The sequence below is a fragment of the Amphiprion ocellaris genome, chromosome 2 (assembly GCF_022539595.1).
Source record: "Amphiprion ocellaris isolate individual 3 ecotype Okinawa chromosome 2, ASM2253959v1, whole genome shotgun sequence".
NCBI classification, from domain to species: domain Eukaryota; kingdom Metazoa; phylum Chordata; class Actinopteri; family Pomacentridae; genus Amphiprion; species Amphiprion ocellaris.
In genome coordinates this window covers 37,989,780-38,007,673 of record NC_072767.1, presented here as the reverse complement: position 1 = coordinate 38,007,673, position 17,894 = coordinate 37,989,780, and the positions used below count along the sequence as shown (strand labels likewise).

The 17,894-nt window shown below is 40.3% G+C and overlaps 1 protein-coding gene across 2 annotated transcripts; it reads right to left on the bottom strand.

Annotated features, from left to right (window-relative positions):
* Positions 1-1,950: 1,950 nt before the first annotated feature.
* Positions 1,951-16,141, bottom strand: hapln4 (hyaluronan and proteoglycan link protein 4). Of its 2 annotated transcripts, none has more exons than XM_023292530.3 (8): positions 15,639-16,141; positions 12,196-12,439; positions 10,616-10,748; positions 8,436-8,625; positions 7,986-8,158; positions 7,747-7,862; positions 6,741-6,927; positions 1,951-4,792 (listed from the first exon to the last, which is right to left on the bottom strand). In XM_023292530.3, exons 2-8 carry the CDS (start codon positions 12,250-12,252, stop codon positions 4,401-4,403), a joined length of 1,248 nt encoding a protein of 415 aa, XP_023148298.2. In that variant the 5' UTR covers positions 12,253-12,439; positions 15,639-16,141; the 3' UTR covers positions 1,951-4,400. The 2 variants fall into 2 exon arrangements, with proteins under 2 accessions (XP_023148298.2, XP_023148300.2); XM_023292532.3 differs by having other exon boundaries at positions 1,952-4,792; positions 12,093-12,439; positions 15,639-16,137.
* Between the last annotated feature and the right edge of the window lie 1,753 nt (positions 16,142-17,894).

Below are 17,894 nucleotides of genomic sequence, written 5' to 3'. Positions count from 1 at the left end.
CCAGTGTGTACCATGCCAGCGCCACATGTTTCTATATATTTATATAAAAAAACAATATAAATTGTTAGCATTTACGTAGAGGTTTTAGAAAATGAAATGAAAGTAATGCAACTTACCTTACACCTTTTTTGCTTGAAGGAAAAAATAAACTTGAAGGATGGTAGGGTAAATGTTCTTCTTGCACAGTACCTCTTCAATATACTTACAACTATTATGTCTTTATATATTGATAGGAAGATTCATAAATAAAATAAATATTCAGGTAGATAAATCTCCAATGAAGGAAAAAAAATCGTGGAAATGCTAATCGGTGCAGCCAGACCAGACGTAGACACACGAAGAGTTACACTTCAGTGGATGTGACTTGGACTAGCAATACAAGGACTTGGCTGAAGAAGAATCTACATACACACACACCACTCCAGAACAATCGCCTTGCTGTATTTAAACCATTCCTTTGACGTTTTAGCTGTATGTTTCAAGTCATTATCTTGCTGGAAAACAATTTTCCTCCCAAGTCATAGTTCTCTTGCAGACTGCATCAGGTTGTTGTGCAGGAATTATATTGCTGGATTAATTTTACTCTTTACAAGCCTTCTGCTGAGAAACTTCCCCACAACATCATGATGCTGCCACCACCATGCTTCACGGTGGGGATGGCGTGTTTATGATGATGTCCACCAAAGGTTATTGCCGTGGAATGCCCTTTGTATTATATTTGTTCAGCCTACAGTTTGTCTGACAGTCTTAACCAACTGATTCTTTTCATTCTTTTCAACTAAAATTAAGTTATCGAACCACTTTTAGTAGGTTAGTACAACTTGAATTTAGTGTCAAATCAATTAACACAGAAAATTGAGTTTTAATTACACACAGTATGAAGTTGATGCATTTATCTACATTATTATGCCAACACAACTCATCACAATAATGCTTACAACTTTAAAGGTTTACCTAAATCAATAAATTAGATTTTTTTTGTCAACCATGCCTTTAATTATGTTGTGAGTGACTTTTTAATGTGCATGAGCTCAGATCAGAGACGGTCTGTACAGCATTTCAACAGACTACCCTGCATTAATTAAAGCTATTGGGGACTGTGTACAAACTGAAATCTGGGTGTGACAACATTTTAATAAATCAGTGTGCGTCTACAGTCTCCTGTAGAGACTGAACGCTGCCGGAAACTGTTTTGACAGCAAACTTTTAACACCCCATGCTGCTGCTGCCTGCTCTCGTCTGCTCTCCAGATGAGGCTCAGTTCATCTCAAAGAGCCTATTATTTACTTTTGTGTCACATGTGAAACTAATAGCATTAATGATGGTTTCTCTCTCTTTGAGAAAGCAGTTAATTACAGTAGTCCAGCTAGCGAACATGCACAATAACTTGACCCTGGAGTGCAGCCACAGTTAATATTATCAGTCACACCCATGCTGTCATACTCAACATGTCAATATAAGTGGTGTAAATGAGGCCTGTATACAGTAGTGACCCTATGTTGCTCCCAGCATTGAAATTTTGATTCATCTCTGACAGCTGTAGAGCCACAAACACTCAAATAATATAGTAGAGGGTAAATCTAGTCCACTATGCAGCACTCAGGGAATGATTTCAGGCAGAGAAAAGACTTGGTGACCGACCCAGCAGTCTTTTCTCGCAGGAGACAATGTGACTTGTCAGAAAAAGTAAAGCTATTTAGTAATAATACCAGCTGCATTCCACTTAAGGATTTGTACATTCTGGTTCACCGTCATGACTTACTGGGCCTTTTAATGGAAGAAAACCATCATTAATTCCTCCTGTGCTTTTCTTTCTGCGGCAAGTCAAAAAGCCTGCAGTGAAAAAAAGGCCTGTTCCTCAGCACACCTCCACCTTAACCTCATCAGAGGTCTAATTAGACACTAAGTCAAAAGACAAACACAGATGTGCAGGAACTTTTAATTTTGTTAATATTTATTAATAAAATATATGGGTTTTTTGCAGCACTTATCATAGATCTCTCAAGTACAGCTTTACAAGGTGTACTGGCGCAGATTCAAACATAGTCGAGCTAAAAGAAGACAATGAGAAGACCTGACCAGTTGTCCCAAACTTCAGCAAACTGTCAGCATCATGCACTGACTTTAATAGTTAAGCTTCTTGCACCACCAACAGACCAAACTTCTCCGCAGAAATATCAAAACTTCTACCAAATAGTCTGGCACAAAAGTTTGTCAATACATTCATGTTTCCCAGATGGTGATCCTGCCTCTAGCACCACTATGACAATGTCATCTTGTTATTTTTAGTGAAGTGTCTTGACAACTATTGTATTGATGTAAATGAAATTGGGTGCAGACAGTTGTGTTTTTCTCAGAACAAACCATGATAATTGCAGTGATCCTTTAACTTTTAATCTGGAGTCATCGTCAGGTCAAAAAAATGCATTTGTTCAGTGCTTTCTTTCATGAATAATATCTCGAAAACTAGAGTTTCCGATAGCTGTACTTTGTGTTTAGTGCTGGTAAATGCCAAGAATATCAGTCTATGAGTGTTTGTATTCTGTATTACCAAACATGTTCTTGGTAGACATCGCCGAGGTTACCACTTCTTTCCAAACAAATTGACATTAGTAGACAGGATATCAAGCGTGTCTGGTTTGATACCCTCAGAATCACTTCTCTGCTTTTTGCAGATGATGTGGTTTGATTTGCTTCATCAGTTTGTAACCTTCAGCACGCACTGTGGTGGTTTGCAGACTTTCAAATTTGAGGCCATGTTTTGTGTTGTCATGTTGTCTGCCGGAAAACAGGTGGATTATTCCACCTGGGTTGGGGGTGAATTGCTGCCTCAAGCAAAGAAGCTGAAGTATCTCGAAATTTTGTTCATGAGTGATGGGAAAATGGAGTGTGAGATGTGGCTAAAATGGGTTTCATACGAAGAGTGGCTGGGCTCAGCCTTAGAGACAGAGTGTGGATTTCTGACTGCTGCTTCTTGGCTTCGAAAGAAGCCAACTCGGTTGGTTCAGGCATCTGATTAGGATGCCTCCTGTGTGCCTCCCTTGGAGTCTTTCCAGGCATGTATTTGGAAGGACACCCTGAGGTAGATCCAGAACTTGCTGGAGGGATTACATATCTCATCTGACCTGGGAACACCTGGGGAACCCCCAGGAGGAGCTGGTAAACTTAGCTGTAGAGACGACCATCAGGAATGCCTCACTTGACCTCCGTGACCCAAACCCAGATAAGTGGAGGAAAACGGATAGATGGATACATGGAAACAGTATTAGAGTGAAAATGATTACCACTGACTTTGAGTATTTTAGCATGCTAATGTTAATATGTACATGCTAACATTGCGTAAAATTACAGAACTGTTAGCCTGACAATAGAGCCTGCATGGAGTTCCTTGAATTTGTGACCCAAATTAAGACAGATCTCTCTGTTTTGAAAAAAAAAGTGCACTGAAACAATTATTCTTCAAATTAACAATTTCAAGATTTTTATTTTCTTCTAGAAGATCCATCTATTCAGTAATTGCAAACATACTGTGTAATAAAGGTCTCTGCATGTAACATTGACGATTGTGCAATTGGTTCCTTAGATATCTTATAAATGCAGTATGTGAGGTAACTAGCAATTATTGTAGCTTTGTAGTTTTGCTAATTCAGCCCCAGCAGCTACTCTCAGCCAAATGACACATGCTTGCTTAGGATTCTACCATAAAATAAAGCTCTATGTATTTAAAGTGCAATTATTATTTTAGAGCTACTGCAATATTAGCTAGTTTGCCTGTTCAGCTCTGATGATGAGATTGCCAGGTCTTAGTTAATGAGAAAAATGATACACGTTGTGCCAGAGGGTTGCTAACCAGGCATGGCACCCAGATACAGGCAGTTACACTTGGTACAATCCAAACTTACAGGGCATCTTGGATTTTTTCCATACAGCCAGGCAGATCATCCCATCTCACTCAGTAATGAATGTTTTCACCCTGGCACATGGATTCTGGCTCAGGCTGCAGCTCAGCGCTCAGGAGTCACACAGGGGCCAAAATATGATTCACACACACATGTAAACAAGAATATTCATGGCAGGCTCTCTGATCTGATGTGCCCCTGAGTAATGATCAAACTGCTGTTGAATCTTTCAGTTTTCAGGTGACAGATGTGCTAACATACTCACTTACTTGCTCCTTAAGATGATTGACTGACTGGAGACGAAATGGAAAATCACCCTAATAAAGATGTCACCCTTAATTTTACACAGCCTCGCTTCTTCTCTCTGGCAAATCTGCAAATGAGTACATCTTGTCTTCGAGTGTTTTACTTTAAAAGCAATGAATGGAGTCTGGCTGCTAGGCGACAGTTGCAGTCAAATCTAAAATTGCATCCCCCCCTCCTGTTCTCAGTCTTTTCACTTTAAATCACCCTTGTGGCATTCATAGGGATGCTGTTGCTGCTCTTCCTCCTTGTCAGACCATCTGCAGGGCGCTTTGTCATCCCGGTACCACCTGCGGTTTCGTCCTTGTTCTCGCGGAAGCAGTAGACCCCATAGAGGCGGAATTTTTTATCAGGGAAGCCCAGGTGTCGGACTCCTGGCTGGGATCCTCCACAGCGAGAACGGGGGTTGACGATGGGGTACCGGATGCTGCCGTCCTCCAGCCAGCCGGCTTCACAGCGGTCCAGTAGCTGAAACTTCCATGCTGCGTACAGCTGACCCACTTTGGCCACAACTGAGCCATCTCGAATGCACGCCTTCATCGCCTCCGCATAGTTCACCTTCTTGAAGCGTTTGAGGAAGTACACTTTGCCTGCAGGGATATACAGAGAGATGAGAGCAGACTGTGTTTGTTGTAGGAACATGTGAAAAGGTGAAGAAAAACAGAGCCAGTGCATTGTTGAGGAGGGCAAAAGGGAAGGGAATGAGAGATAGAAGCCCCAGAGACAAGCCAAGCCCCGAGGGTAGGCATTCTCAGTTTTTCTGGCCTCTGTGCCTGATTGTGTTCAGAATATCAAATCATTCAAACCACCAGCTGGGCAGCAGCTCAAAATTGAAAGGCAATAGTGTGTCAGCGGACAGAACTCTAACTCAGAATTACTCTTAAAACGCTTCAATTCCTGCTTTCATCTCACCTCTGGGGAGACTTTTTCGCCTGGCAGCGTTAAAGAAATTGGTATCCTGATTGGGTAAATTGTTTGAACTGAGATGAATCAAAAGGTAGTTCTCTCCAAAGAAAGAAGCAAAGAATAAAGAACCTAACTAAGAATAAAGAGCTGCCGCTTTCTTCCAGCAACTGTTTATGAAAATCGTGTCAGCAACCTCAGCTCTGCACTTGGCTCAGCTATTGATTTTGTGCTTGTTTATGTGACTGGTGGCTATTAGAGAGGCAGAATATCGTCTCATATTCCCCCAGGGGACGCTCAGTAAATACCTTCCAGCTGGCCTGAGACACAGCATCGGTCAAGACCACTGCTCAAACCTCCTGCCCACAACAGACTGTCCACAGTAATTAACACACAGGGGAAGCTATGAGCAATCGTTTAAGCTTTCTGTCATGCTACCTTTTTCTCACTGAGGAAAGGCTCTGGGTTCTTTTTTCCAGTTTAGGATATCCCAAAACAGTAGATTCAAATGACGAGCACTGACTTTTATCTACCTAGTGATATAGCTTTTGCATACTTTTTGGAATGCATGATGCGGTTTTAATGCTCTTTCAACCCTCAAAGGAAAGTATGCAGAGTTTGGGGCATGTTTTTCTGAACTGAAATAATATGTTTCATGAATATAGTCAGTGTTTAGAAGAAATAGTTCAACATTTGAAGAAACTTTTTTTTCGATTTATTTTTTTTTTTATTATTGTTATGCTGTACATAAACTTTTAATTCTATTTTTTATTTAACCAGCATCATTTTTTTCATGCACCTTAACTTGTTTCTTCTACCAGCACAATTTGCACCTTATTTTCCTTATTTTTCGTACATATGTGACACGTGAGTTACTGGACACCTTGAATTTAAAGGGAAAGTATCAATCTGTTTTATTTGCTTGACAGACAGATATAAAGATTTCCACTTTCAACTCTCATACAAGTTACATATGATTTGTTTGATTTGTGCAAAAAAATAAAGTGTAACACTATTCACAGAAGTGTCATTTTTACACCACTTTTTGCATTAGACAAACAAAGATCTAGTTTTCGTTAGTCAGCTTGAAAGATGCTACTTGGTTGATTGTTTTCCTCCAGACACTTAGAGAAAGCCAGCTGCTGCTTACCATTAAGTAGAAGTTTAGTACGTAAAACTAATCCAGATCCCTACTTTCCCCAGTTTGTTTTTGCCTGTGAATCTGAAGGTGGCGTGTGCTGCCTCTCTGTGGGAATGTGATGTAAATCAAAGAGATGGGAGATGAAAGGTGATGCTCGGTGCCCAGAGGACACTGTGGCCCAAGCAGGGCTGAATCAACATCGCCTCATTTAAATCCAATGGCCTTAGGCCTGTAAGATCACAGGCAGAGATCAGAGACATGGGTCTCATTTCCCTGAAGTCCTATGCTCATGATGCGTCCTCTTTCTATACAGTGGCACAAAAAGCCCAGCTCTGCCAGTGTTTTGTTTTCCTTTCAATCCAGAGCCAAAGATGCGGGATACTAGGTTGGATGTTTGTGTTTGCTGGACTACAAAGTCTTGCTGATTTCCAGATACACACATGCCTGTGCGCTCATCTGCACCCGCCAGCCTACGTATCTCTTCTGTTTCTCACCATTGAGCTTGGAAGTGAAGCAGAAAGCATCATAGCGCTCGTCCTCTTTGTGCCTGTAGCCATAGTTACGGACACCAGCCGGGGTGTCCTTGCGGCCACACTGATCTCTGGGATGAGAGATCGGGTACTGGACCGAGCCGTCCTCTAGCCATCCAGCATTACACCAGTCCAGTCCTTCCAGCCAGGCCTATGGAGGAAGATAATGTGGGTTAGTGGGTTGTACTGAAGGATTAAAGACATTATTAAGAGGAGAAAGAATTTATTTTATCTCCTCTCTCATAACTCCAATACTCTTGACTTTACAGCATTTTGCATTTGGACAGCCGGCCTGCAGTATAACTTTTGATCGAGTCATATGCATACTCTTAAAAAGTTTATAGCTGAAGACTGCAGCAAGAAAATGTTTAGTTACAGCTAAAAGAGTGGCCCATCAATGAATAAATATGAGTGGCCAGTGTCCTGTGATGTGTATCCCAGTTTCTCTTAACTCTCTGATCCCTGAAGCAAAATAATACTGACTTGACCTACTATAAATATTGAACTACTTCATCTCCTATTTGTCTCCTCTCTGTTCCATGTAAACACAGCCTGCAGTTGAGCCTAGTTCAGCTGAAAAGCCTCTTAATATTTGATTTTTGGAAGCAACTCAGTCACTAATATCTTCTATGCAAAATTATAATGCATTTTGTACAAACAGTTAATTTTTGGCAGATCTTTAAATTATTTTTGAAAAGATATCACAGTTTGAAGTTTAAATGTGGTTACATTTTCTGATGGAACAAAATACTGCATGAGTAGTTTCGTTAGAAAATTGAAAGTCAGACAAGTATTCCCTTCTTACAGATTTAGGTTCAAAATTGGTGTAATCTTGATGTGTTTTTCTTTCTTTCTTTTTAAAATATCTTGCCTTTCAAACTCCCCAGCAGGTTTTGGAGTGTAGCAGGTTTATCTGACTTGACAATGAGAGACTATCCGGGTATGAACCAATGAAAGTGTGTGAACTCACTTTGTGCAGCTGAGAATGAGAAGCCAGGATGGCGTCCTGCTGTTTGCAGGCGTCCTCAGCCTGGTGGTAGTTGAGCTTGTAGCGCCCCTCACGGGGGTAGTAGGGAAAGACCACTCCTACAGGTGACAGAAACAGATCTAAAACTAAGAGGGAGTCAAAAATTTCTCCAGACATCATGCAGTAAAAGAGCCAGCTGAGCCTCAGATACATCTGAGTTTTAATAAAATCTCATTCCTGACCTTCTAAGTCAAGGTTGACAAATCCTGTATCATCCTCCATGTCATTAGTGACCTCACACTCGTAGCGTCCGTAGTCCTCCAGTGTGACATTCTGGATGATGACTGAGGCGTCACCTGGTCCCGCCTGCTCCAAAAACACTCGGCCTCGGTATGATCCAAACACCCGCTGCTGCCTGTGGAGACGTATTTATCCTTTAAAACAGTGGCTGTGAGCAAAATTATTCAAAACTCCCAGAAAAGACTTGAAACTCATTTAATTTTTAATGATTTCCCAGTGGGTTGATGAAACCAGAAAGTAATGAGATTTCAGAATGTGTGGAAAACAATGCAATAGGTGGCAGTGAATTAAAATCATCCAATCAAATCAATTACTCACAAATGAGAAACTTTAAAATTGATTGCAACAGTGGTTCAAGATAGACTGACTGAGGAATGAACATGCAGATTTACCTTCCGAGCGCCACAAAGACGTCCTCAAACTGCAGTGCATCTGTCACTTTGGTCCATTTAATCCGAATGCGAGCAGGATCAGTGTTCTCAGGCTCATGATGGAATCTGCAGGGCAGAGTGATGGAGCCACCGCGATGTGTCACCACCTTACCGGGAGCTGTCTGCACAATCACAGCTCCGGTGTCGTCCTCTGAGGGACAGATTCATGTTTAGATCTTCAACTCTGCACAGCAAGTAGACGTCTGTTATCTGAATTATGCAACCTTGTTAAATGCAGAGTAAATAGTGTTAAATGAGATTAATATGAGTGGATGAGTGCATTAGAAATCCTCCATTATCATACAGATATCGTATGTGCAGTCTAGTCCTTGTAATGGTGTTTGCAATCACCCTTGACATTGCCAATACTTGTAGCTCTAATTGTAAAATTCAATCTTTGATTCTCTTTGTGAAGCATATCACAGTGAGACGCCTGCAAAATTGAATCAGCGGCAGCTAATAAAGCGTGAGCTGTTTACTTGTGCTGTCACATTAGTGCCTGAACAATCCAGCACATCAACAGCAGTGAAGTTTTTTTTTCTTTTACAACAAAAGGGTCCAGTGTGCAGCAAACTCACTCCTCTGCCCGGACCTATCATCAGATTGTCCACTTCAAAATTCTACCCTCTGCAGAGAGCGATTCGCCAAAATGACCCAAGACTAATGGCAGCCACACTTCTCTTCATTCAAATGGATAATAACAAGGCCTGCTTTGCATTTTTGGCAGACGTTTTGCTCAGATGCTGTTTGGGTGTGAGCGTGTGCCTAGGCAACCGAAAGAGTACAACAAGTGTGGCGTAAACATTTAAAACCTTTAATGAGCCACTGCAAGAGGGTTTCTGCTATGTTGTGACCAGATAAAGGCACCTATAATTATCCATGCCAGGCAGCAATTAGTCCTGTCACTGCTTAGTGCTCTCTGCAAAGTTGTTTATCACCATCAGCCATTAAAGCATCAAGTGGTGTTTAATTCAAACTTTAGTTTCTGACACTGGAGGGCTGCAATGTGCTGATTTTAAGACAAGCGTCACCATGTTAACATTTATGATGGTCTAGAGACATGACAGGCAGTGAAAGTGAATTTCAGCAGATGTGGAGGGTTTATGTCCTCCTGGTTACTCTGGGATAGTGCTGATGTCTCAGCTATTTTGCACTCTTCATTTTATCAGCTCATGCTTCTGAGATATTTCAGTGTGAAATATTAAACTGCACTCTTCGTGTATTTTTAGATTCTTATTCTGAAAATCTTCTGTAGTTTGTAAAGATGTACACAGTAAATGTGTAAAAATCTAAATCTGCTGGTGAACTACCCAACCATATCGACCATGGACAAGATTTAGCTAAAGATCTGGGACAAAATACTTACACCATAGTTACCTTGCACCTCAGCTGTTTAAGAATCTTCTATTAGACAAACAACGTTTTCCCCTTTTCGCCTTGTCATTTCATTTGTAATTATTCCTCAGTGGGGAAACAGTGCAATAGTGTTTAACTCCTCAACCAGGCTGGAATAGCAGTAAATTAAAAGCAGACAATCTAATCAATTACCATTGGTTTTGGTGTTTACCATTCTAGTTAAAACCAAATCAGTTATCATTGGTTTTAACCATTCTGCACTTTATGTTTTATGAGCTTAACCATAGCATTATAGTTTCTTTTAGTCTACTGTATGTTTTAATACCTGTACTGCATCTGTACTTTGTAAAGGTTTTACATACAAAATATATTAATAGCTCACCTGTATATAAATATGTACATATGTAAATGTATAAGAATATAATGTTGCTGTTAAACTAGTCAACCATATCAACCACATACAATATTTATTAAAAGATATGGGACAAACTATTGGGGCCATACCTATTAGGTGGCTCAATCATTTAAGAATCTTCTATTAGACGAGTAAATACATCTCTTTCAGCCTTTACATTGCAGATGTTATTGGCAGTCGCGTCTCCTAAAGATCAAGAGTTCATTGCCTGATGTGATCTAATTTCTCAGCTAGTGAAATGTACCTCATATGTCCTCAGATGAGCAGTGTTCTCACCTAATCTACATATCTTCTATGTTCCTGAGCATATTCCAGCTCAGATCAGTGAACACAGACCTCATCACTTTACCAGCGAATAAAACGTCCTTACCCAGAACATGCACCACTTTCCTCCTTCCCTTCTCTGTGTCAGCGGTTAGAGAAGACACTGAGAGGGCAGAGGTGAGGATCAACACCACAAAGGACATTTTCCCACAGATCAGAGGTCCAAGCTGCCTGGAGAACTGCAGGGAAGGACAGATAACAGAAAAATAGAAGCATTACAGGCTCCCCATAAGCTGGAAAGTCAAGACTTAAAAAATAAACAGGTGAATACAGCAAAAATAACAAGAACAACAGTTTGACATCTTCAGTGTCCTGGTATTCAAAAACGTTATAAATAACTGAATAGCAAAAACAACTTTGGCATTAAAATTCTTCTGGTTCTTACTGTATGTACACAATAACAACTTAAAAAATAGCCAATGACTACAATCACACGTTTTTTATGCCATACGACTTGAGCAAAAGCTATCTTCTGCACTTAGAGCCATACTGAAACTGAAAGTGTTTAAACTCTGGAAAGTAGAGCTGGTCAGCAAACTGTACCAGACAACTGATTCCTTTTTTGTTTTCCAAAGAAAACAAATGTTAACTGCCTTGACTGTGTTTGGTTTGAGAGCAAGTCATGCTATAAAATAACCAAGCAGCCAGCTGCTTACAGTAGCTTTAGCTCTGAGTCAAAGTACTGCATGAAAAGCAGAGATAGCCCAACAGGACAGTGTAAACTTTAGGCTTGTTTGGCACTTTTTCCCAGCTGTACTGGTGAGTGTCTGCAGAGAGAAGGATTTGGAAAGTTTTGGGGAAGACAGACTTGCATCAGTAGAGACCAATTAGTAAAGAAAATGGCTTTATGAGGCCATGAATAACAAGAAAAGAATCACAATTATGAAAGAAAAATGCCAAACTTAGAGTCTTAGTGGTGCTTATGGTACATGTTAGACTTATATAAAGGCTGTTAGCAGCAGTGTCCTTGGACTGAGAGCCAAAATAGTAATAATTTGCTGGAAAGCACAGTTCTTCTTGGATGTTACTGCTCCTCATTAGTGCACAAAGTCATACAGTTGCAGATGTGTGTGTTTTGACCCAGTATGAGATACCAGCTGCAGCGTATAGATCCCTGGTTGGTTTTCAGAAGATCGTGTCTGTAAAATGCAACTTTCACATGCTGAGATCCAAAGGTTGTTATACCACTGTCAGTGAAGTGGAACAAAAGCATGACAGCAACAAAATAAAGGTGCTGCTACTGGATGTGCTGCTAGAAGTCTGCATTGTCAGTGTCACATGTGAATAATCGCATCCTATGAAGCAGCGCCGCAGCAGCACATAAAGTCAGAGCATGAATTCAGGCCCCAGTGAAGCAGCAGAGTCACTAAAGCAGCTATTTTACATGCACATTGCACACCATAAACAGCCCTGCTGCATCATCTCTCTCAAGGTTAGTCCAATGATCATCCCTGCAGTTCTCATGCAGCACACAGGGCTGCAGAGGCAGACAGTATGCGAGCACAGAAGTGATTTGAACTTACCATGGCTATGACAACAGGATTAATGCCTGGATGAAGCAGATGTGATGCTGTGAAACATTTAACTCCTCAGCCAGGCTAAACGTTGCTCTGCAGCAGCACTCACCTCCCTCTGCCCCCCTTCTCTCTCTCTATTTCCAGTCCCATCGCTGCTCTCTCGCATTGCAGGGGAACCACCGGTGTTTGTGGGTCCCGCAGTCCTCCTGTGACGCAGCACTTATTTGCTCAGGATAAGCTGATATCTTTACTGTGCATCATTGAAGCCCATCACAGAGTCGCTTACTGGTTCAACTGGTGCAGTTCGCTTCAGTTCACCTTGTTGGCTTTGAAGGACAGTGAAATAATGGGAGCTGCAGAATTGAAACATGACTGTGGATTAAGATTGATCCTTTTATTCAAGACACATCAAATACACACAAACAACTTCAAAGCTGAGGTACAATAAGGAAATCGAGAATACACTTTCAGCTCAAACTGTAATGCTACAGTGATTAGCATACATGAATAATACTAGTGATGTCATGTGCATATTTTGCTCAAAATACTGAATGCAAGAATTAATCATTACACACCAGGAACCAGGCAGATTCAATTGTTAGGAAGTAACTAATTTGCTTGAAATTAGAGAATGTAAAGATTTCGTATATTTAATTTGATTACCGTACAAAGGACCAGGATTTCTTTGGGTTCATGGACTTCTTTGGATGTGTAAGTAAAGACTGGACTCGCATTTAAAAAATTAACGAGAACAATACAAAGGTGTAAAATTTGTGCTGAAAATCCCAGAATTAGCTTCAGGTCTTTTCAGTTACTGGGGACACTAACAGTAAACAGCTTGCAATGTCTCAGAAAATAGTTTTTACTTGTGTAGCCCATTTATTGGATTTTGTTAGCATAGAGGCTGTCAAACTAAGCTGCACAGAGATGAGTCTGTTGTCAAGATTCTATAGACCTGTATGCTTCTTGTTCTCCATGTACTCGTCATCATATAGAGAGCATAGAGTTTAAGAACACCATCACTGATGTGTCTCTAAAGCACCATATGGGCATATGGCTCCGACGCTACTAGAGTCTTCCATGAGCACAACAGTGAGATAATCGAGGCCCTTGAGATGATTGCAGCTGAAAATGAGTTGAGAAGGGACACGAGGTGGCTGTATTGTTAAACATATAAAAAATGAAACTGCTACATTATTTCATACTGTGCTGCAGAGATTCAAGTTGACTAGCAGTGTCTCATAGAGCAGCGAACAGGATCTGTCAGCCGCTGTGCTGCTGCTTGAGTTACTGCAGTCCTGTGTGGCATCACTGCAAGAACAGCTCCTAAAGTCTGAGACATGAGCCCAGATTCTCCCCGAAGAATCGCTAGCTCGATCAGCGTGAGATTCAGCAAATGAGGAATAAAACAGACAATGAAGAGATGATTTGTGGGAGCGAAAAATTCAAGGTCGACAACATTAACAGTGACAGCTTGCTTTCAGGTCTCAGCCAACAGCTGGCTGCTAGCAAAAGCATTAACAGGCAATTTGCTGTGTTATTTAACATGGTCTTTAATGATGCATTGGCTACACTCAAATGAACAAAATATTTTCTGGCCCGTATCTGTAGGATTTAGACGAGGCTTTTTGCATAAGAGTTGCTCCAGTTTGCAGCCCTCAGAGCAGAGACAAGAAAGATTATCCTCCTACAAATCTATTACAAGTTGAGAAATACACTCCAGGCAGTTTTTATTCCAGTACTGTTAAAACACTGAGGATTTGTCTAAGATTGCCTGCTACCTATGAGGGAGGTAATTTTCTCTAATAAAATGGATAAAAAATTAAATGAAAGCAACCATGGGCAAGAAATGTCTGTCAGCAATGTTTCAGCACATGTGGATTTGGAGAATTTAAAAGCAGAGGAGGCAAAATCTAGAAAATAAAAAGGACCAGTCAAGGTAGAGATTTTTTGTGCTTTGGTGCATAGTGATGATCAAAAATCAATGAATTGAGCTTCAAAGGAGTTCAGCGTTTCTGTAAAAATGACCACAAGAACATTTACATTTGGCAAAGATGGAATGGAAAAAACAGGTTAGCCAGACTAGCGCTGATTGCTAGTTTACTTTACAAATACAAAGAGATGCAAAATGAAAACAAAAACAGATGCCAATTCAACACAAACACAGATGAAACCACCTCTTGGACACACAAAAGCACAAAGAGATGAAAACTGGCTGCAATGAGACACAAAACAACCACAACCAAACACACAGAAAATTATCACAAAGACACACAATATGACCAGAAACTGCTTAGAATTAATAGAGATGCAAACTGAACACAAATAGATGCAAAAAAGAGACACAACCACAAAATCACACAAAATTACATAAAACAAACAGAGTGCTGAAAAAAAGACACAAAAACAACAACAAAAAGACCAGAAATAGAGACAAATTGACCATAGAGAGACACAAAATTCAATGAAGCCAAAGCCAGTCTGATTTACAAATAATTGTATGATGTCGTGAGATTTACTTTCCATCAATTAAGTGTCAGTTTAACACAAATTCATGAATTCAGGAGAGACTTATGAAGCGATACGTCGCTGGTAATCCTTCCAATCCTGCAGTGTGAGTTGTTTCTATGCATTTTTTCACAACCACAGCTCTCACAACTCTCCAGGGCTGCCTTGCACAGCAGAGCAGGCATCTGCAGCAGAGATCCCCCTGAGACTCCCATCATGGGATTACAGAGCTGTTTGGAGCGGCCACATTTGATTTAAAGCCTCTGTCACACACACAGAATGCACTGCTAGCATGTGCAAGTGGGAGCGATGCCACACTTCAGCATGAAAAAGCTGCTGAGGGAGAGTGAATTAAATGAGTCTGCCTATCTGTTGGCCTAGTGCTCAGCGAAGGAGGATGGATAATTACTTATGAGTGGGCTCCTGTCATTGATGGAGCGAAGGGTTACACTGTTGTTTCAAAAAGCTTTATCTAACCACATAAATAACCCTTTCTATCAAGAAAACGCTGTCTTTTCATTCGACTGAACTGCATCCAAAAGCATCATATTATTCAAAATGTTTGGCAGACAGATGCAGAATTTGAAAATGACATTACATGGTAAGGTGATAATCATTTTTTTATTCCTATTTTATCAGCCTTTTTCATACTAAGAAACTCTCAGCGCTGATATTGGTCTTTCTCCTAATTAAATGTGATGGAAACCCTCTTGCATCTTGCAGCCATGGTGGTCATTGAAGTGTGCTTGTTTATGCAAACAAAAACATCACAATCATAAGTCACTCATTTGATGTCTTTGTAAAAAAAGACAATGATGAGAGCAGCAGTAAAGCACTTACTGAGCCGCCCACACACAGCGAGCACACAGCAGCATCAATCAGCAGAAAGACAAACAAAGAGCATCAAGGAACGTATGGAGAGACAGGGATGAAGTGCTGGAAAATTTGGGCAGCTGAGGATCAGACAGAATTCAGGATGGCAGAAGCATGTCTTGGGTGTCTTTTTTTTAAAAAGTGAGATAGGCTGCAGTAATGTATGCTCACCAGAGTGAATGAGTGACAAGAGCTTCTGTTGAAGGATACATTACCCTCTGCAGCACGTCGGCACATCCTTGCCACTCAGACACCGAGTAATGATCTGTGGCGGCCCCAGTGGTGTTGGGTAAGAAATAGTGAGCATATTGTGGAGTTATTAAGTCGCCCCGTCTCCCTACTCAAACCCCCACAATGTCTGTTTCACACTTGTGGGCTGACATGCAGACAGATCCAGATATTACGGTTATATAACATTCACCATGTCCACTGGATAGACAGCTTTAAATCATATTTGCACCAAACACTGCAGGCCTTACAACCCCCCACAGGTGTTGTCACTTCTGGCTGATTAGCCCTCAGGTTGACTAAAGCTCCTTTTCTGACTGGATTTATAATATTTCTCTAAGGAAAAAGGGGTTGATTTTAAATTACGTGCACTGGCGAGTGATTTTAAACCCATTCTGAGTGCATATGTGGGTTATTTTCCACACCTTCTCCAGTAATAATTACAGCTGCAATTACCTTCTGTTTTTCTGGCAGTCCTGTAATTTAGATCCCATCCGGAGAAACATTATTGTATTTCTAAGAGGATCACTGATATATATATATATATATATATATATATATATATATATATATATATATATATATATATATATATATATATATATATATATATATATATATATATATATATATATATATATATAATATACATACTTTTTTGTGTAAAGAGCTGCTTGTCCTTATTTTTTAATCAGCTCAGTCTGAAATTTTTTTTTTTGTTGTTGTTGTTGTTCAAAAATACAGCAGTCAAAGGTGTTTTTGTTAATCTGATACATGTAAACATGCTTACACCAACATATAGGCCTATTTTGGAATTACATCTAAAACCAGCTGCATATACACGTCTTTATATCATTTCTATTTTAGTATAATTGAAAATATGCCAAATGAGCTATTAGCAGCTCCTTAATGAATATACAGACACTCAGTGACTTTGATACTGAAGAAGAAAATCTTAATAATTTGGTGATTCTCAGATGAGTTCTGAAGCATCTTTCTTCTTTTAATCAAAGTGGCTTTATGGACGTTTATTCACAATGGACTTGTGCTATGCTCAGTGCTATGCTTTGTGACTTGCAGAAAAGTGTAATTTTCATTGTCATGATTAGAAAGAGGTTAAGTTTAACCAACTGTTCTAGTAGAACTTTTTGAGCTGTTTAATTGGTGCTAAATTCTCAACCATTGAGTTAATCCATGTCCTAGTCAGGTGTGGCTTTAAAGGACAGTGATCAGACACTCCTTTTACGGGGCATCATCCAGTTTCTATACCTGTTCGTAGGGTGTTGTAGTCTGTCCTGACTGATGCTGGGGCGATATTCAAGGTACAACCTGGACAGGTTGCCTGGCTGCCAGCCAATCACAGGGCCAACGTAAAGAGACAAACAAACATGGACGCTCGCTATCATACCTGAGGGCAATTTTGAAATTTTGAACTCCCCTGTCATGCATGTCTTCGGTCTGTGGGAGGAAGCCAGAGCATGTAGAAAAAAACCCATGCAGGCACATTGAGCACACACAAATTGTACACAGAAATTTCCCAGCCGACCTGGAGACTCTAAATCTTCCAGCTATAAGTCAAGCCGCTCCTCGTTTGACCAGTAACTATAAAAAGCCACTTTAAAATGTAACTTTATTCAAATGGCATGCTGGCATGTTGGATGCCGTCATGTCAGATTGGGTCGTATCCTGAATGTCCACAACTCCACTATTTGTCATCTAAGAAATAGTTTCAGATGACTCTGGATGGGCGTTTCTGAAAATGTGATCCCATCTCCCCAAAATGTCTGTCAACTTCACAGAGCCCTTCAGAAAGACGGACAAGCAGCTTCCTTATTACCATACATTAAAAAGGATGGAATTTAATGTAATATTTCATGCTGCATTTTCATTCAATATATTTTAACAGCAAGGTAAGAGACATTTTTATATATCCACACAGTGTGATATATATCATATTTGCCCTTCGTTGAAGCTAATGAGGAAAACAGAAGTTGCCACTTACTGTCAAAGTCAATATGGTTTTACTGATTTATAAACTAATTCAGAGAGCTGCAGCCAACTCTTCTAAACATCCAGCTGTCAATAAAGGCTTGAACAGTAAAGCAGGTTAGCAGGTGGAACTGTAGAGGCAGCACTACTATTGGCATATAGGGGATTTTTTTTTTTTGAAAATATAATGTAAACTCGCATGTTTTCTGT

Bases quoted from the DNA above. Each gene is read 5' to 3' on its own strand.
- hapln4 (XM_023292530.3), bottom strand. From the start codon at position 12,252: ATGCGAGAGAGCAGCGATGGGACTGGAAATAGAGAGAGAGAAGGGGGG. The intron at 7,863-7,985 runs GTCAGGAATGAG...TGTCACCTGTAG, and splicing joins TGTCAACCTTGACTTAGAAG to GAGTGGTCTTTCCCTACTAC. The intron at 4,793-6,740 runs GTGAGAAACAGA...ATATCCCTGCAG, and splicing joins CTTCACTTCCAAGCTCAATG to GCAAAGTGTACTTCCTCAAA.